At 50.7% G+C, this 21,061-nt stretch overlaps 1 protein-coding gene across 1 annotated transcript in view; it reads left to right on the top strand.

Moving 5' to 3' along the window:
- gabrg1 (gamma-aminobutyric acid type A receptor subunit gamma1) overlaps positions 1-12,361 on the top strand; it is a 229,530-nt gene extending 217,169 nt beyond the window's left edge. The window contains exon 9 of the mRNA XM_072496690.1: positions 3,185-12,361. Coding sequence (XP_072352791.1) covers positions 3,185-3,460 — 276 coding nt within the window. The 3' untranslated portion in view covers positions 3,461-12,361. The remainder of the gene's footprint in view (positions 1-3,184) is intronic.
- Positions 12,362-21,061: the final 8,700 nt, after the last annotated feature.

The raw sequence follows: 21,061 nt of genomic DNA, 5'->3' as shown, positions 1-21,061 counted from the left end.
ACCCACCCCATATCACAGACCCCCCAGCAGTCACCGCTGCCAAGGAATTAAAGAACAGCCCAGTCAGAAGCAGTGATAAATCACTGTATTTTCATTTACCTGTCCCTTACACCTGTTGCCTCAGACAGAAGTGCTGAAAGGAGCAATTGTTACTTCATGGAAAGCAAAAATGCATCACAAGGGATTAAACACTCTGAGATCCTTTGACCTGCAGGCTTGTATTCACTTTCTGAGGGTGGGGACTGGTGGGCTGGGGGTGGGATGGACAGTATTTGCATTGTGGGGAGGATGGGGGCCCTCCAATGGACTTTGGGGGCACCTACGTTACACACTTACCCCCTTGCCCTCCAATGACATCCACCGCATTAGGGCCATGCTTAAAATACTTGCACCAATTCACACCCATGTGAATTCCGGCTTAGATGGCCGGAGCATCATGGAGATATGGAGAATCTGGGGCGAAATTCCCCGGTATCGGCGCGATGTCCGCCGACTGGCGCCCAAATTGGCGCAAATCAGTCGGGCATCGCGCCGCCCTAAAGGTGCGGAATGCTCCGCATCTTTGGGGGCCGAGCACTAACCTTGAGGGGCTAGGCCGGCGCCGGACGAATTTCCGCCCTGCCAGCTGGCGGAAAGGCCTTTGGTGCCCCGCCAGCTGGCGCGGAAATGACATCTCTGGGCGGCGCATGCGCGGGAGCGTTAGCGGCCGCTCACGGCATCCCCACGCATGCGCAGTGGAGAGAGTCTCTTCCGCCTCCGCCATGGTGGAGACCGTGGCGAAGGCGGAAGGGAAAGAGTGTCCCCACGGCACATGCCCGCCCGCGGATTGGTGGGCCCCGATCGCGGGCCAGGCCACCGTGGGGGCACCCCCCGGGGCCAGATCGCCCCGCGCCCCCCCCCAGGACCCCGGAGCCTGCTCGCGCCGCCTTGTCCCGCCGGTAAGGTAGGTGGTTTAATTTACGCCGGCGGGACAGGCATTTTAGCGGCGGGACTTCGGCCCATCCGGGCCGGAGAATCGCGGCGGGAGCCCCGCCAACCGGCGTGGTGCGATTCCCGCCCCCGCCGAATATCCGGTGGTGGAGAATTCGGGATTCACGCCAGCCCCCGGCGATTCTCCGACCCGGCGGGGGGTCGGAGAATCTCGCCCCTGGTTTCCAGCCCGTTAATCAGATGCAAATGTGTTCAAATTGCCTATTTGCATCCTCCCGCCGGCACCGGTCATGTAACTCACTGCCTAGGCTGCCGAGGAGCATCAGAACAGGATGGGCTCCAGGTGCCAATCACCTTCTTTGCCCGGGATTCTCCACCACATCAGGAACTCCTCTTCCAGCGGCAGGCAGCGGAGAAACCATCCCTTTGTCATTTTTTGGAAGAATCGCCCCTTAAATCTTTACCTCAATCCATAAGCTAAATCAACAGCTACTGAGATTATTTGAAGAATTGATCCTATTTATGATTGGACCAGTAGTTCCATGTCATTAGCAGGATTGTCACAAATCAGAGGGCACAAACTTAAGATGATGGCCAATTGAGCCAAGGCAAGATAATAAGATTTCTTAAAATCAGCGAACTAGTAAACGCTGTATGAAAAGGTGGTGGAAGCTGAGTCAGTAGTAAATTTCAAAAACAAAATGGGTAAATACTTGAAAAGTGCTGGCAGAGGCAGAGGTAGAATTTTATGGGGATACAGATTCTCTCCGTGCCAGCCCTCCCATCGGCCATAACACATTGTGGAATGGCTAAATTGGCCAACAGTGCAACTTTCACCATTCGTTCGTGATGCAGTCTTGGCAGCTTCATCACTCCTGGCCTTTCCAGACCTCAGTGGCGGGCAATGCAAGAAAAGGGTAAAGAGGAGAATGGTAACCTTGACAAGGTAATTCCCGGGGTTCAGGTTGGTGAGCATCCTACAGCTCATGGAGAGAATAGAGTGGGGCGGGTGGCTGGGTTCTATTGGGCAGGCAGTGCAGAAACGACGTTGACATCTTGTGGTTTCCCCGATATATGCAGGGCACCCCCTGGATGGGGCATTTCCTTCCCATTTTTGTTCATATGAAGCATAGAAAACGGGGTGCCCACTCCCACCCAACTGGGACTGTATGTACATAGATCCCTGAAAGTTGCCACCCAGATTGATAGGGTTGTTAAGAAGGCGTATGGTGTGTTAGCTTTTATTGGTTGAGGGATTGAGTTTCGGAGCCATGAGGTCATGTTGCAGCTGTACAAAACTCTGGTGCGGCCGCATTTGGAGTATTGTGTGCAGTTCTGGTCGCCGCATTACAGGAAGGATGTGTGTGGAAGCATTGGAAAGGGTGCAGAGGAGAATTACCAGGATGTTGCCTGGTATGGAGGGAAGTTCTTATGAGGAAAGGCTGAGGGACTCAAGACTGTTTTCGTTAGAGAGATGAAGGTTACGAGGTGACTTAATTGAGGCATACAAGATGATCAGAGGATTAGATAGGGTGGACAGTGAGAGCCTTTTTCCTCGGATGGTGATGGCTAGCACGAGGGGACATAGCTTTAAATTGAGGGTAGATAGATATAAGACAGATGACAGAGGTAGGTTCTTTACTCAGAGAGTAGTAAGGGTGTGGAATGCCCTGCCTGCAACAGTAGTGGACTCGCCAACATTAAGGGCATTTAAATGGTCATTGGATAAACATATGGATGATAAGGGAATAGCGTAGATGGGCTTTAGATTGGTTTCACAGGTCGGTGCAGCATCGAGGGCCGAAGGGCCTGTACTGCGCTGTAATGTTCTATGTTCTATGTTCTAACTGCCTATGCCAGCCAGAACAAACCTAATTGATCTTTAATCATTTATTTACATATGGAAGGGTGGGCTACCAATTTTGATGCCCACCGATCTAGCTTATAACGGAGATGAGCTCGGGGATGGGCTGGCCACCCAACCTAATGTATGTGCCCCCGCTGGGTGTGTTTTGGGAGGAAGGGGGCATGAGGCATGTAAAATTCAGCCCACAATGTGCTAAAGAGCCTCCAACTGTGTTATATGAGGTGTCCTAAAGTATGTAAGAAGATGCTTGATGAGTTGCAAAGTATGTTTTCTTGCTTTTGTGTTTCTGAGACAGTTACTAATCTTTGTTATATCAACCTTCTGGATTTCGAATCCTAGCAGAAAATTAAGATTCAATAATATGATTTTTTTTTTTTGTATTTGCAGAAATCACCTGCTATTAAAGTCCGACCAGGATCAACATTAATTCAGGTGAACAACATCTCACACCTACAAGAACGTGGTGACTATGGCTACGAGTGTTTGGATGGCAAAGACTGCAACAGCTTCTTCTGCTGTTTCGAGGAATGTCGTACAGGTGCATGGAGGCAGGGTCGAATACATATCCGAGTTACCAAAATTGATTCCTACTCTAGAATATTTTTCCCCACAGCATTCGGTTTGTTTAATCTCGTTTATTGGATCGCGTATCTTTACCTATAAAAATTACATTCAATGACATAAGAAGAGGAAGAATAAACTTGCAGTGGTAGAATTTTAGCTGATACAACATTTGATTGTGTTGAATTCATAAAAATGCAATGGTTCAATATTACTTAACACCTTCAGCAAAAGAAGAATAATGTGAAAAAAATCATTTTTCTGTCATTATGTTTGAATCAGTTGACTTAACTGCCAAATGTGCATCTTACCTTGAATTCTCGTGCCATATACATGAGTCATGAACATTTTCAAATAATGATATTTTTCAAGATATACATTTGATAAAATACATACATTTATATTCTTTTTAACTCTTGCATTTTTGTCATGTGGCAGACAGCTGATGGATAGGTGATCTGCATTGCATCTTGGGCAGTTTCAACAGATAGCTGATGTCGAGGATAAATCTAGAGTCCTAATTTTATTTATTTCAGGAAGAACAATTTAGTTCGAAATTCCAAATGGAATTAAATCCAATCTAAATTGGAACACCAAATGTCGAATGGTTAACCAAGAGCTGCAAACAAGCCAATTTTCTGCTCAATACTTTTACTCTAGTTTACAAGATTTAGTGGTATTTTAACCAAAAATATACACACAGCTAACCTTTAGCACATTTTCAAACTGAGGTTTTTACAGTCGTCTACAGTAACAAATACTGCATTAATAAGTGATGTGATTTCTTATAAGGTATTCATATAAGATATGTAAAGTTCACCATAAAACCTACCAATACATGCACTTTTGACATTATCGTGATTTGCTGGCCAAGTTTGCATTTCATAAAGACTAAGTGCACTTAACATCAATGTGATCTTGGCCAGCAAGTTGTGGTATGACACACATTATCCATCTTGGGGTGCTGTGCATATCCTCCAGGCCCCAAGTTATTTCTTAGTCCAGGATTTTGGTTGCCTGAATTATATTTGGGTGACTTCACATCTGAATTGCATTACACAGCTTGTACCAATATAAAGCAGTTTCAGCTTTGCATCAGTACACACTTTGTACAACTGGCTAACAAATATATCATCAGGTTTTTTAAAGTATCTTCAATTTAGCACCCTGGATAGTCGTGTACATGCATACTGCCCAGGAGATACTGCTCTACATGTTGTGCAGCCATACTAAACCCATAAGTATGCTTTATGATGGGTAATACAAAGCCTTAACTGCAATTAAAAATGAGGATCTATCGGTAATTTTGAGAACTATTGAAAATATATCTATCGAAAAAAATTACAGCTTCTCCAAATATTATCATAATCTCAAGGGAAGAACAATATCCAAAAATACAGTGTAAAATGGATATTGCATTTTTATATGGAATAGGAATCCTAGCATTATATCCATTCCTGATATGTATATATGGGAAAATGGGCAATAATAAATGCAAATATGCTTTTTTGTGTATAAAACACACATGTTAATGTGGATGTAAGAAAATTTGAACTGTTCATCAAAATGCCCACAACAAATAATATTGCTTTTATATAATCCCACTTAATATTTAAGATAGGTAACTAAATCGAGCAATCTAAATAATAGCTAACAATTCTTAATAATTCAGCAATATAGGCATTTTAATGAATCTACTGAGTTTCGACATGTGGCACAATATAGCGAATGTCATTCGAATTTTATACAACATATATTATATTTTACTATTCAATTTTTGTTCCCAGCTCTTCAGTTCCTTTCAGCTTTCATCTTCCCTGCCTTAGCATGTGTAACACCAGGAGTTAGTAACAGTCATTCTGGAGAGCATTTAATGAAAGTGGCAATTGGTTAAAAAGATGAATGGTGCCAGCACATCTTTGTTCACAGTGTTGCAAACTTACACACTGCAAAATCTATTGAAAGATTCAGTATGTATACCATCCTACATTATAAGCAGTATATTTAAACAAGTGGAAGAAAAGCTTAAAACCTAATCATAGAACTGAAAAACAGCTTTATCTCTTCTCTACTTTTGTCACTATCAACTGCTTAATTTGATCATAATTTGGTCTCATGCTATTCTACCAGCAAAATTATTATCTAAGAGAGTCTCTCTGGCCCAACTGAAAAGTGTAAGTCTACCTGTTGAAAACTACTGATTAAGGTGGTGGCAGAGAGCATTTGTCCCGCGTGCTATTCTGAGCAGGCAGTGCTCCCTGAGTTAAGAAGTGTTATCTCACCCATCACATAATAATTGCTATGGGCTTGTTGTCAACTGCCCAATCTATTTGTAGTCTAGATGCAGAGTATATACAGCGTAATTTGGAAAGCAATGCTTTAGGAGGAAAGTGTTGATTGAATTTTTGTTTTGTTGAGGATGTCATGTGTGCCTGTTTGGGTCTAAAGCTGTACAGCCGATCAGTTAATGTGTGATGGTTGTTGGTCACCATTCTGGACTGTGTTGCAGGTTATATGGCTATGGAGGAGATAGGACAAGCAAATGCTATATTTGTTTTGTTTTGTATTTGTTCAGAACTTAAGATTTTCACCAATCTTGCAGGAATCCATCATTTCTTTGGCTATTCTGGTCAGATAATTGATATTTTCTGAACTGCAGGTGGGAATGACTGAATGTCATCTAAGTGACAGTCAGATTTTAATGTTGAATTGGATTAGATTTGGGTTTATTGTCAAGTGCACTGAGATACAGTGAAAAGTACTGGTCTGCGTACAGTTCAGCCAGACCATTCTATACATGAAAATCATAGGACATATGATAGATACACAATGTAAATACATAGACATAGACTTCGGGTGAAGCATACGGAGTTCAGTACTACACAGCAGAGAAGATGCGTGGAGAGATCGGTTCAGATCATAAGAGAGTCATTCAGGAGTCTGGTAACAGCGGGAACGAAGCTGTTTTTGAATTGGTTAGTGTATGTTCTCAGACATTTGTATCTCCTGCCCGATGGAAGAGATTGGAAGAGAGAAGGATCTTTGATTATGCTGCCCGCTTTCCCAAGGCAGCGGGAGATGTAGACAGAGTCAATGCATGGGAAGTGAGTTTGCATGATGGACTGGGCTGTGTTCATGACTCTGTCGTTTCTTATGGTCTTGGGCCGAGCAGTTGTCATACCAGGCTGTGATGCTGCCAGATAGGATGTAAAAATTGGTAAGAGTCAATGTGGACATGCCGAAGTTCCTGAGTTTCCTGAGGAATTATAGGTGCTGATGTGCTTTCTTGGTCGTTGTGTCGACATGAGTGGAAAGGACAGATTGTTGGTGATGTGCACACCTAGCAATTTGAAGCTGTCAACCATCTCCATCTTGGCACCATTGATGCAGACAGGGGTATGTACGATACTTCACTTCCTGAAGTTAATGACCAGCTCTTTAGTTTTGCTGACATTGAGGGAGAGATTGTTGTCATTACACCACTCTACTAGGATCTCCATCTTCCTCCTGTATTCTGACTCATTCATGTTCTAGATCCGACCCACTACGGTCGTATCATCAGCAAACCTATAGATGGAGTTGGAGCCAAATTTTGCCACGCAGTCGTGTGTGTACAGGGAGTATAGTAGGGGCTAACTACGCAGCCTTGCAGAGCCCCGGTAATGAGGACTATGTTGGAGGAGGTGTTGTTGTTTATCGTTACTGATTGTGGTCTATGGGTCAGGAAGTTGAGGATCCAGTTGCACAGGGAGGAGCCAAGTCCTAGGTTTTGGAGTTTTGATATGAGCTTGGCTGGGATTATGGTGTTGAAGATGGAGCTGTAGTCAATGAACAGGAGTCTGACGTAGGAGCCGTTGTTGTTGAGCTGCTTCAAGGATAAGTGTAGGCCAGGGAGATAGCGTCTGCTGTGGACCGGTTGTGACAGTAGGTGTATTGCAGTGGATCAAGGCATTCTGGAAGTATGATGTTGATGTGTCTCATGACCAATCTCTCGAAGCACTTCATAATGATAATGATAGTTCATCAGGAAGGGCTCAATTGACTTAAAATAAATCAAAACATATGCTGAGAAATAAATGGGGGAAATTTTCCAAGACAGGGGGAGTTGGGTTTGCATGTGTGGGGGGAGTTAAATCTCTGAAAAATGACATGATTTTGACATCATTCTACCCACCTGCAGGTTTTACTGAGGTGGAATTGAAGAGGTGCGGGGATTCCCCTTGGATCTGTCTAAGAAATTAATATAATTAAAAAGCCAGTGAAGCCCTCTTCAACGTTAATCGTTTAAATTTTCAGTCAGGGCACCGGTTTCTTAACCTGTTTCCAATTTGCTGTGGTCACTGAGGTGAGTGCACAGTGGGAAGAGAATCTTCAGTGGAACTAACAAGCAAGGACGCTTCAATCAGTTACACTGAAGAGCTCCAACCATGGCCAGGTGAGAGGCTACTATAACTACTCACTGTCAACTTGATGGAAGTCATTTCACCTGTTCCACACTTCACTCACCTTCAGCTGCACTCACCATCTGCCAGGCATCACTGAGCATGAGAGCAAATTGTGCAGCTCCAGCTACCTCTCCTCATGGGGGACACAAGCAGAAGCAACGCAAGGGCGAACAAGAGCAACACCAGTAGAAGCAACAGCAGCAGCATTAGCTGCCTTCTCCTCAGCCACATGCCCTCCAAATGGGAGAGATGACGCACACAAAGACCCAGTTGGAACTCCCAAAGACAGGATCTGCAAGGACGACATCAGCCTTCCTGTCATGTCTGAGGAACAGTCCCTCAGGAGGCTCAGATTGTCATAATAAGTCAGTTCTAACACTTGCAGCCACCTGGAACAAGACCTTCTTCCCAGTGGACCAGGTGGGTACACTTTGCAAGTGGTCAATAAGGTGCCCAACATTGTAATCAAAAACACCCCCCCCCCCCCACTCCCGCAACACTTCCCATGGAATCTATAGAACCCCTACAGTGCAGAAGAAGGCTATGCGGCCATTTGAATCTGCACGGACCCTCCGAAAGAGAACTCTATCGAGTTCTCCCCCACTCATCCACGTAACCCCGTGCATTGATCATGGCCAATCCACCTAACCTGCAAATCTCTGGGAGGAAACTGGAGCACTCGGATGAAACCCACACAGACACAGGGAGAACTTGCAAACTCTACACAGTTACCCCAAGCCGGAATCGAACCCGGGTCCTTGTGGCTGTGAGGCAGCATTGCTAACCACTGTGCCGCTCCAACCCCCACCCCATCCTTGTTACCAATTTGAGTCCTCTTCTGCAAGGAGAGAAAGCAGAGAAGTGTCAGTGTTCAAAATGACTTCTGAGAAGAGGGCAACACACCATGACTGTGAGGCATTGATGCAAGAAGAGAGTGAGTGTGAGTATTGTCTGCTCAGATAGGGATGTGAGGTGCTTCAAGAGAGAAGAATGAGTGGCACTGCAAGGTGGGTTTACCTGAGGAATGTTGTTCAGGAAAATACTGAGCAAGTGAGAGTGTGGGGATTGGCACCTGAAAGTATGATGTTACTCATCTGCCATGCCTTCCTGAGATCCTGGATCCTCGTTGTGCATTGTCTCCATGGTAGAGGGGCCACACTCCTGTCGCTGACTTCCTCAGCTACTTTCATCCAGGCTGCTTGAGTGCAGAAGTTGTCCACTTCCTCCCATCCTTAGGAGAGCTCACCTCATTGCAGTCCCTCAGATTCCACAGCAGGATCATCAGATCAGAGTGAGAGACCCGGGGAGCAGCCTTCCTAGGTCTCCTCTCCATTCCTGTAGTTGGAGGAGCCTTTGCATCCTTGGAACTCATAAAATGGCACCTTTCATTATTGACAGAATGGACAAGTTATCCATCTACCCTCCCTGATTGATCCTTGAACCCAGAGGTGGAATGCTGGTACAGTGGATCAGGGCTAGAGTATTTAGTAAATCAGGATCCTGACTCATAAATGGTCCAGCAATCTTGGTAGGGACTAAATCCACAAAGTATCCCCTAACTTTGCACACCTTAAAGAGGAGTCAATTTAGAAAGGATCACAGGGTGGAGAAGAAGAACTTGAATGTGACTGTCGTTGAGGTGGGTTCCCTGAGGTGAGAATCAAGATTATATTGTTTTCTGATCGTCAGACATGTTAGGGAGGGCTGATTCTGCTGCTTACATTGCCCATCAACTGATCAGTATTATCCCGTGTTATCTGTTTTGTTATGCAAGCTGATTTCATATAAAACTTCAATTATTTATTTGTAAGCATGTAATCATCTGATCATAGTTATATGTTGCTAGGACACTTGAATAATTGTAGTGGTTCTTCTAAATGCTCCTGTCCAGATAACAATCTCTTTTTACAAGTGGTCCCTGTGACATAAGAATCCCTAGCCTCTACAAATAAAGCAGGTACTAAACTGGATCTCCATGCAGGCAGCGGGTACCCTCCTTTCCTGCACTTCATACATCAGGTCAGTAAATCTTGCAGTTCTTATTCTAGTAGCCTCCATTCTACAGTGAAATTGTATCATTAACCCCAGCCTGACCTCCACTCTGCAGATACAGGGGTTTAAGTACTGTACCTGCTTAATTCACTAAATTCTGATGCACTACTGGAGAACCCACTTTACAGGGAGAAGATTTCCACATATAACTGAAAATTGGGAGTTCAGGTCAGATGAGAATTCTCACAGAAAATGTGAACAGGAGCTAATTAGCATTCAAACAGCATGGTGATATGATTTTTAATGATGAATTATTATTTTGAATTATAGAGAGCTTTTAACAACATGGAATGTAATTTAAGATAGCTGCGTTCCACCATACTCTTAACTTATGCCTTGTCGACCAGGGGATTTCAAACTCACGGTCGCGACCCGCAGGTGGGTCGGAGAAGGGAGTCTCAGTGGTTCTGTGCTAGAAGAACTGCCATTACCCTGGTGAAGGTTCATAGATGTGCATCCTTTTGGTGACAACGGTGTCTGGGGTCTGTGGATGGAATACGGCTGCTGGTGAGTTTGTGCCTGTGAGACCCTTTTGTCCTTGTATTGGCTACAGCCCCCCTGTGCTTGATTACTCTCCATGTATAGGTACTACCCCTATGCTGCCCCCGAGTGTATGTGCACTGCAAGTATCCAATCAGGAAGCTGTAAGATCAGATCGAATGATAGTGTTGCCTTTTTATCAATCTCTTCTTCCTCTGTGACTTCAATTTCCAACCCACAGCCTGGCCTGGTGACAGTTCTTGGGTATTTGAAACCGTGAAGACACGAAGGTTGGGATACAGAATGGGGGCTGAAAACCAACAGGCGCATGGTTACATTATCCATGAATTGTTAAGCAGAACAGATTGTGGGATGGGTGTGGGATGGGAGCGAAGTGGAATGCAAGAAGGTGGATTAAGCAGGAACATGGCACCATGCTCCATGTACTCAGCCCCTCTGCTGTTCACTGCCTCAGTGATGGCTGCTGTGATGCAGGGCAGCACGGTAGCACAAGTGGATAGCACAGTGGCTTCACAGCACCAGGGTCTGAAGTTCGATTCTCCGCTGGGTCACTGTCTGTGAGGAGTCTGCACGTTCTCCCCGTGTGTCTGCGTGGGTTTCCTCCGGGTGCTTCGGTTTCCTCCCACAGTCCAAAGATGTGAAGGTTAGGTGGATTGGCCATGCTAAATTTCCCTCAGTGTCCAAAAAAGTTAGGAGGGGTTATTGGGTTACGGGGATAGGGCGGAAATGAGGGCATAATGTGGGTCGGTGCAGACTCGATGGGCTGAATGGCTTCCTTCTGGATTGTATGTTCTGCATTCTATGATGATTTTCAACACTGTCTCCTCCATGGGTATGAGGGTGTGTATTACTGTAGCTTAATTAATGATAATGTAGAAGATTAAGAGAGGGGAAAGCCTCCCTAACAATTTACCCAACCTCTTAAATTGATAAACCAAGTGAAATATGATAGAGCCTATGATGGGCTGGATTTAATGCAGCTCATCGCAGCAGGAACTTGAAGGGCACTTGATTCAGTCTGGCCTCCCCCAAACTACTGACAGGGATTCCTACTGTTTCTGTGACCAGTGAACAAGACCCCCGCCGGCCCTACAAAATCCAGATCATGGTGCAAATTGCTTTTGAAAAGAGTTTTGATAAAATTCTTCCTGAAAGGATTATTAATAAAATGCAAAGGGGAAATCCAGCAAATGAATAAGAAACTGGTTGAACAGTTATAGGAAGTAATGAGCGGTCAATAGTGAGGGAAGATATTGCTGAAGTCTGTGAGGGTTTATACTGGGACCACTGCCGTTCCTCAGTAAATATAACAGGCTGACTAATTTTCTGCAACTTGTTTCCTTTTTAAATTAGTTCACAGGATGTGGAGATCGCTGGCTAGGCCAGCATTTATTGCCCATGCCTAATTTCCCTTGAGAAGGTGGTGGTGAGCTGCCTTCTTGAACCACTGTAGGTGCAGGTACAATTACAAAACAACCTTGAGATCTTATGGAAATGAGAGACAAGTGCACCCTTCTCCATCTCACACTTGTTATTATTTACAATGGAGGCACACTGCGCCACTTACAGGACGGATAATTACCAATAAGGAACTTAACAAAGCAAAAGAACTTAAAAAATCAAAATCCAGATCGACCCGTTGAAGTGAAAAAAATAACAAGCCTGGGTGAAAAACTGTCAGCAAGTTCCGTAAGTTTTTCAACTTCAGCCAGTTATTGAAATCTTCTTACTAGACTCGATCTTCGAGGTAGGTGATTCTAATACAGCACTTCTAATGGAATGGCAAATGGTATACACTCAGCGAATAACAGGGGCGTCATTCTCCGACCCCCCGCCGGGTCGGAGAATGGCCGTTGGCCGCCGTGAATCCCGCCCCCGCCCCCGCCGAAGTCTCCGAAGGGAGAAAAGTCGGCGGGGCGTTAATGGCGCCGCTGCCGCGGAGAATGTCACGGGTCTGCGCAAGGCAGCCGATTTTCGGCCTGCCGATATTCTCCCTTCCGGATGGGCCGAAGTCCCGTCGACGTGATGACCGTTCACGTCGACGTGAATCAAACCTCCTTTACATCGGCGTGACCCGGTGCTCCAGGCTCACGCCGACCAGCGAGGAGGTGAGTGACGGCCTGGGGGGTTGGCTCTGGGCAGGAAATGGCGTGGCCGCAGACTGATTGCGTGAGGAGAGGTGTGTCTCGGCTTGTGTGTGTGTGTGTGTGCGGCGGGGGGGGGGGGGGGGGGTGGATAGAGTAGGTTGGGCTCCGGGGGAGTGCCGGGAGGGGGTCCGTGCCGGGGTGGAGGTTGGGGAGGGGGTCCGTGCCGGGGTGGAGGTTGGGGGGGGGGTCCGTGCCGGGGTGGAGGTTGGGGGGGGGTCCGTGCCGGGGTGGAGGTTGGGGGTTGGGGGGGGGTCCGTGCTGGGGTGGAGGTTGGGGAGGGGGTCCGTGCCGGGGTGGAGGTTGGGGAGGGGGTCCGTGCCGGGGTGGAGGTTGGGGGTTGGGGGGGGGTCCGTGCTGGGGTGGAGGTTGGGGAGGGGGTCCGTGCCGGGGTGGAGGTTGGGGGTTGGGGGGGGTCCGTGCTGGGGTGGAGGTTGGGGAGGGGGTCCGTGCCGGGGTGGAGGTTGGGGAGGGGGTCCGTGCCGGGGTGGAGGTTGGGGAGGGGGTCCGTGCCGGGGTGGAGGTTGGGGGGGGGGGGTCCGTGCCGGGGTGGGTGATGGGAGGGCAAATGAGTTGGTCCACCTGGCCAGGTGCCAGCCTCCAACAGCTGGACCCATGCGGTCCATGCCACCTGGCTGGGGGGAGGAGGGGATATGGGCAATGATGACATGTCGTCGTTCCCCTCCCCCCCACCAGGCCGTCATGTTTTCAGACCATCCAGCGATGTTGGCCGCCGTGGTGGCAGCCGCTCATGTATATGTTGCCCTGGATGAGGAGGAGGTGGAGGAGGAGGAGGAGGAGCGTGCCAGAGAGGCGGCGCAGGCTGCCGCAGAGGGGCAGGCGGCAGCCGCCCAGGCTGGAGGGACACCTGACCGACAGGACGAGGAGGGGGAGGAGGACGTCGCGGCCCCACGGCAACGGAGGAACCCGAGGGCGCCCCGTGTGTACCGGCCCCGGCAGTCATACCAGGACCTCACGGACCGGGAATGCAGGAGGAGACTCCGGATGAGCCGGGAAACCGTGGCACACATCTGCCACCTGCTGGCACACCTGTCACCGCGTGGCACTGGCGGGGGACACCCTCTCCCCGTGTCCATCAAGGTTACGGTGGCCCTGAACTTTTATGCAACGGGGTCATTCCAGGCACCGAGTAGGGACCTGTCCGGCATATCGCAGACATCGGTGCTTCGGTGCATCCGGGCAGTGACAGATGCCCTTTATGCCATGGCGCACCGCTACATCCGCTTCCCCGTGGACCGGGCCAGCCAAGATGCCCGGGCCGTGGGCTTCTCTGCCGTTGCCGGGTTCCCCATGGTCCAGGGCGCGATCGATGGGATACACGTCGCCGTGCGGCCACCTGCAGAGAACAGGGCCGTGTTCACTAATAGGAAGGGGACCTATTCAATGAACGTACAGGTGGTCTGCGACCACCGCATGATGATCCTGCACGTCTGCGCCCGTCACCCAGGCAGTGTACACGACTCATTCGTGTTGTCGCGGTCATCCATCCCCGGCATGTACGAGGGACGCCATCCCCGGCTGAGGGGCTGGTTGCTGGGCGACAGGGGCTACCCATTGCGATCGTGGCTGATGACGCCTATACGGGGGCCACGCAATGAGGCGGAGAACCGCTACAATGATGCCCATGTAGCGACAAGGGGAGTGATCGAGAGGTGCTTTGGCGTGCTGAAGATGCGTTTCAGGTGCCTGGACCTCTCTGGGGGCGCCCTCCAGTATCGGTCAGATAGGGTCGGCCGCATCATTGTGGTGTGCTGCGTCCTGCACAACATAGCCCAGCAGAGGGGCGATGTGCCGCAGGCAGAGGAGGGCGGAGTGGAGGAGCAGCAGGAAGAGGCCCAGTCCTCCCCAGATGAGGGGGATGGGGGCAATGGTCAGGGCAGACGGGGTAGACACAGACGGGTGGCTGTCCACCGTTACCGGCTGGCCCAGCGGGCACGGGACAGACTGATAGACGCCCGCTTCACTGACTAGATGGGCGTGGGAATCGGGTAGTATGGCCACAGACCGCACACCATGACAACAGCCGACCACCCACACCCCCCACCCATCCACCCACCCAGCACCCTCACCCCCCTCCCCAACCCCACACACCCCACCCGCATGCACACCACCCCCCCACCCCCAATTGCCGATCCACCGGCGGCACAACGGGCCGGGCTCACCCAGTTGCGGGTGGACGCGTGTCTATCGCAGGCCATGGAGAATGATGACAACCCGCCTCCGATGAGCTCCTGGCTCTACATCGTTGGACTATGTCTGACCCATGGCCACAGTACCACCATCCACCCGGACCATCCCTGCATGCGGCTGTGACACTGCAGCGCACGGTCCCGTCCTCTGCCCGGGGAATGTTGATGGCGGCCCAGGGGGAAGGGGGCAGACTCACCTGGGGCTGAGGTAAGACCACCCCTCACACACACACTTGCGCTCAACGTACATGACACCCCCGCACACTTTGGACAGAGCACAAAGGCAGCTTCGGTAGGTGTAACATTGACTTTAATAACCAAAGGAGTTCATGCACGTGCGCTAGCGCCTAAAACTCATCTGTGCCCTGCACCCGTGCCAACTTACTCAGTGTCTAATTGTTTGGCCTTACGGGCCCTTTGACTACGTCTACGTGGTTCCCCAGACGGTACAGCAGAACTGGAGGTGGACTCCTGTGATTCCTGCCCTCTGACACTGGATCCCTTTGGCGGCCGTTTCCTGGGGCGTCCTGGCCTAGATGGGCCAGGCTGCGGCCCGGGCGACTGGGATGGCGAGCTGCCAGCCTGTCCTGCCCGTTGCCCACCCGATGCACCTGTGATGGAAGGGGGGGAGTCCGAGGTGTCGCGGTGTACCGGGACCTCCCCTACAGAGGGAGCCGGGACGGACCACACCACCTCCTCCTCCCTCGGGGTGCCCGATGGCCCCCAGGCCTCTACATGGGTGGGGGATGCGAACGGACTGGCCATCCGACGCGCCCCCGACATCTGGCGCTGCCAGTCCTGGAGGCCCGTGCTGGTATCGACAGGGGTCTGCAGGTTTGCAGCCATGGAGCCCAGGGGGTTGTCGAACCCTGTCTGCGACAGTGCGACGCCAGCTCGCACATGGCCACTGGCGCCGATGCCCTCAGCGATGGCCTGCTGAGACTGGGCCATGGCCTGCTGAGACTGGGCCATGGCCTGCAGAGACTGGGCCATGGCCTGCAGAGAGTGGGCTATGGCCTGCTGAGACTGGGCCATGGCCTGCTGAGACTGGGCCATGGCCTGCTGAGACTGGGCTATGGCGTGCTGAGACTGGGCTATGGCGTTGAGCGCCTCTGCCATCTGGCGCTGGCACTGGCTCATGGCCTCCTGTGAGAGGGCAGCCATTTCCTGGGCCACAGACGCCGCCTGCACGGAAGGCCCCAGGCCTCGCAAACCGTTCCCCATGTCTGACACCGTCGCACCCATTGCCTCCACCGCGGACGCCACCCGTGCGGTGTCAGCCTGGGTGGCACGCATGACCGGGACCACTCCCTGCTCCTGGACGCGGGTGGACTCCTCCACCTGCGACCGCAGCCGCCGCAAGCCACCCGTCACCCTATTCGCTCGTCTCCGTGTCAGTGGTTGCATCGGATCTATGTGTGGGTGTGGTAACTGCAGGAACCCGGGATCCATCTGGGCGGCAGATGTTCGCTTGGCCTGGGCTGCCCTCCAACCGCCCGGTCCCTCTGCTGCTCCTACCTCCACCTGCTGTACCGGGACGGCTGTGTTGTGCGCACCAGTGAGTGTACCAGACGCCTCATCACTAAAGTGCCCAACCGTGGTGAGTGTTTCTGCGATGGTGGAGGGTGTTGGTGACAGCAGTGGCGTTGTGTCGTGCTCTTCGTCCCACTCTGAGTCCATGGCACTTTGGGGTGGGGGTTCGTCTCCACCCATCCACTCTGAGTCACTGTCCGGTATTTCGTCTTCCCGGGTAGGGGTGTCCTGGGTAGTGCTGTCCCGGGTAGTGCTGTCCCGGGTAGTGCTGTCCCGGGTAGTGCTGTCCCGGGTAGTGCTGTCCCGGGTAGGGGTGTCCTGGGTAGTGGTGTCCCGGGTAGGGGTGTCCTGGATAGTGGTGTCCTGGGTAGTGGTGTCCTGGCTCGGATGTGACGGGGGCCTGTGGCTGCCCCCCTCATCGCTGGGTGGTCGCTCCCGCACGTGACGGGGGTGTCGTCTCCCTGTTGCTCCAGGTCTCTCCGTCTCCCGTGGTGTGCGAGGGGCATCCTGCGGGCGTCGCATGCTGGAGGGTCCGGGTCTCTCCGTCTCCCGTGGTCTCCGAGGGGCATCCTGCGGGCGTCGCATGCTGGAGGGTGCGGGTCTCTCCGTCTCCCGTGGTCTCCGAGGGGCATCCTGCGGGCGTCGCATGCTGGAGGGTGCGGGTCTCTCCGTCTCCCGTGGTCTCCGAGGGGCATCCTGCGGGCGTCGCATGCTGGAGGGTGCGGGTCTCTCCGTCTCCTGTGGTCTCCGAGGGGCATCCTGCGGGCGGTCTGCATCTGCGGGGATGGGTGCCTGGATGTTTGGTCCTGCGATACACAATGAAGCATGCATGGTTAGACACGCAGGCAGTGATCAGGTGATACGGGGGAGGGGGATATAGGAAAGGGGGGATATGGGGACGGGCTGTTGGTGGCTCACTTGCTCGTGGGGCCCCGACCTCTGCATCAGCAACCTCCCGGTCCTCAGGTCTGCCAGCCAGTTCCAGGGCCCTTTCCTCGTGTACGGTCAGTGGCCTCTCATCAGCGGGCCCTCCTCCAGTCCTCACATGCTCCCTATTGTTGTGTGCGCGCTTCTCCTGGGGGGTGGGGGGGGCGGTGGTGGCAGGGGTAAAAGGCAACAGTGTTAGGCAGGTATATGAATGCACGCCATCGGTTGCGCGTGCATTGCAGAGGTTAAGGTTAGGGCTGGATTCATTTGGGGATATGGGGGATATGGGGGAGGGGGGGATATGGGGGAGGGGGGATATGGGGGATATGGGGGAGGGGGGAATATGGGGGATATGAGGAGGGGGGGATATGGGGGATATGGGGGATATGGGGAAGGGGGGATATGGGGGAGGGGGGATATGGGGGAGGGGGGATATGGGGGAGGGGGGGATATGGGGAATATGGGGGAGGGGGGATATGGGGGAGGGGGGATATGGGGGGGATATGGGGGATATGGGCGAGGGGGGACATGGGGGATATGGGGGAGGGGGGATATGGGGGAGGGGGGAATATGGGGGATATGGGGGAGGGGGAATATGGGGGAGGGGGAATATGGGGGATATGGGGGAGGGGGGATATGGGGGATATGGGTAGGGGGGATATGGGGGAGGGGGGAATATGGGGATATGGGGGAGGGGGGATATGGGGGAGGGGGGAATATGGGGGATATGGGGGAGGGGGGGATATGGGGGATATGGGGGAGGGGGGATATGGGGGATATGGGGAGGGGGGATATGGGGGAGGGGGGATATGGGGGAGGGGGGATATGGGGAATTTGGGGGAAGGGGGATATGGGGGAGGGGGGGATATGGGGGGGATATGTGGGATATGGGGAGGGGGGATATGGGGGATATGGGGGAGGGGGGATATGGGGGATATGGGGGAGGGGGGATATGGGGGAGGGGGAATATGGGGGATATGGGGGAGGGGGGATATGGGGGAGGGGGGAATATGGGGGATATGGGGGAGGGGGGATATGGGGAATATGGGGGAGGGGGGATATGGGGGAGGGGGGAATATGGGGGATATGGGGGAGGGGGGGTATGGGGGATATGGGGGAGGGGGGAATATGGGGGATATGGGGGAGGGGGGTATGGGGGATATGGGGGAGGGGGGATATGGGGGAGGGGGGATATGGGGGAGGGGGGAATATGGGGGATATGGGGGAGGGGGGGATATGGGGGATATGGGGGAGGGGGGAATATGGGGGATATGGGGGAGGGGGGATATGGGGGATATGGGGGAGGGGGGATATGGGGGAGGGGGGATATGGGGGAGGGGGGATTTGGGGGAGGGGGGATATGGGGGATATGGGGAGGCTCACCCTGCCTGCTCTGACGAGGTCGTTCACCTTCTTGTGGCACTGGGTGCCTGTCCGTGGTGTTAGGGCCACAGCGGTGATGGCCTCTGCCACCTCCCTCCACAGACGCCGGCTGTGGCGTGGGGCAACTCTGCGGCCGTGCCCGGGATACAGGGCGTCCCTCCTCTGCCCCACCGCATCCAGGAGCGCCTCCACATCGCGTGACTCGAACCTCGGGGCTGAGCGACGGCCAGCCATCAAGTCGGGTGTTGCGGTCGGCTGTTCCGGTCGGGTGGGTGGGAGCTGCGCGGCCTTATGAGCCGTCACGCCGTGCAGCGCGTATGACGCTGCACGGCGTGAACCACTGCGCAAGCGCGGATCCCGTTACGTCGCTGCTAGCCCATTTCGGGCCGCAGAATATCGGCCCATTTTTATGACGTGATGCAAGTGGGATTTGCGCCGTTTTTTGCGCCGATCGGCGGACTTTCCGCCGATAATGGAGAATTTCGCCCCAGGTGTGCAGTCAGCAATTTTTTATCCATTAAAATTAACAGCTCAAAGGGTTACAAGCTCTGTGCTTGCAATTCCTCATGATATGCTCCCTGTATGCACGACTGCTAACTGCAGGGAAGTGGAGGGGTACCAGATTGCAGGAACACTCCTTTGATTTTGAACTATCCTATAGGATAGTAAATAAGTACGGTCACTTTGGTAATTCTGTCTAAGGAAGTTCCAAATGATTCTTTGTGACTGCAGTTGAGAAGATAATTATCCTAACTTTATTAATTATCTTAACTATTTAAAGGCATATCAGGTATTCTGGAACAAATACAAAAAACAATAAAGCTTTCCATTTAATTCTTGCATTCATATTATTTAATAATGAATTAAAAGAAATATTTGATGGCAAACAGTCATTATATTGTCACCTACAGGAAATGTTCCATTTATCTATGTAACCAGCAAAAACTATTCTCATGCATTTATTCGCCATATGTTCCAATATCTTACATTAATTTTACTGCCTCTATTATCTTCAGCTGCCATTGGTCATCAACCATTCAAGAGATATTCAGCAATGTTGTATTGTAATTGATGTTATGTTTTTACTGCTTTTGGTGTTTGCCTTGAACCGTAAGTCCTTTTTGTGAAATAAAGCTACAAGTTTACTGATTATGTCAAATGGAAATATGGTCAACGGGTGATTTAGGAAAGTTGGACCAAGTCTAATGCTGCAAGTTGTTTTTTAACAGAAGCCTGACCTCCTGTGATTAGAAACAATGTGAAACCCTTACATTAATTGAACAAGCATAAAATAATTCTGTGTGTTTTTCTCTCTCAGGAGCATGGTTCAAAAGCAAGGGTTACAGATATTTGCTGAAATGTTGAATTGATGAGTGAATGGAAAAGCAATTTATGAAATACTGTCATTATAACAAAGCTGTAGCAACCTGGCAGTTTGGTAATTATTTCTCTGAATCAAAAGGCTGTAGGTTCAAGCTCTGCTTCCCAAGTTAATCACATAAGAGAATATTTTCCTATGTTTGCACACTGAGTTCTCCGGTTGAAGTAAAATGTAGATGTTGCCACAGTCCCAAAGGACCATAGGCTGCTCTTCCCTTTGCGAGAGAGCTTTCTGGTGGTGATTTAACCTGAGGGTATGCCACACCTCAGGCTAGGGGCAAGGTTGGGAATAACTTCAGCTGGTACGGGAATTGAACCCATGCTTTTGGCATCGCTCCGCATCATGAACCAGCAGTCGAGCCAACTCTGCCCTTAGGAAGTGTTGGAATAATGGATAGTTTAGAGCACATGTTTGTGAAGAAATCATCCAAATTTCCTTTCAAATAAATTTTCATGTATGATTCAGGAAAAGTTCTCTTGTAATTTAGCATGGCACTTACAGAAAGCAGTGCTACCTTAGCACACTGCTTTGGATGAGAGTGAAGTCTGTTCAGATAAAAGCCAAGAATTCCATGACAATATTTGAAGAGTAGATGGTTCTTCTCATGTCTTGATCAGCATTTCTCCCTCAACCAAAATCATCAAAAGCAGATTTGTTTTTCATTCACTGGGGTAAATTTTGCGATCCTGCCCACCACTCGAATCGTCGCAGACAGGACGAGCAACCTCAGTTGACCTCGGGTGGGAATTTCCGGTCCATGGCCTGTGGGACTAGAGGATCCCAACCCCACATTAAAAAATTGTATTTTCAACCAATTTTGTTATATGTGACAATGTTTACGATATTTCTGAAAGATTTAACAAAATGCCATACATAAATGTAAGTTAATTTTTATATGATAATGGACAGTTTTGTTTACTCATAGCAATAAACCAACAGCATCTTGCAGTCAGACTTTGCCCACATTTTACAAAATGGCAAATTTCTGAAACATTAATCTAAATAATAACATAATCATGATAACATTTCCTTCAGCTAAAATTTGATACAGCACGCTGTAGTAACCAGGGACAGGGGGCGTCATTCTCCGACCCCCCGCCGGGTCGGAGAATCGCCGTTGGCCACCG

This window comes from Scyliorhinus torazame, chromosome 3 (assembly GCF_047496885.1).
Source record: "Scyliorhinus torazame isolate Kashiwa2021f chromosome 3, sScyTor2.1, whole genome shotgun sequence".
Lineage (NCBI taxonomy): Eukaryota > Metazoa > Chordata > Chondrichthyes > Carcharhiniformes > Scyliorhinidae > Scyliorhinus > Scyliorhinus torazame.
The sequence above is the reverse complement of the archived record's forward strand: the minus strand, read 5'-3'. Positions and strand labels throughout refer to the sequence as shown.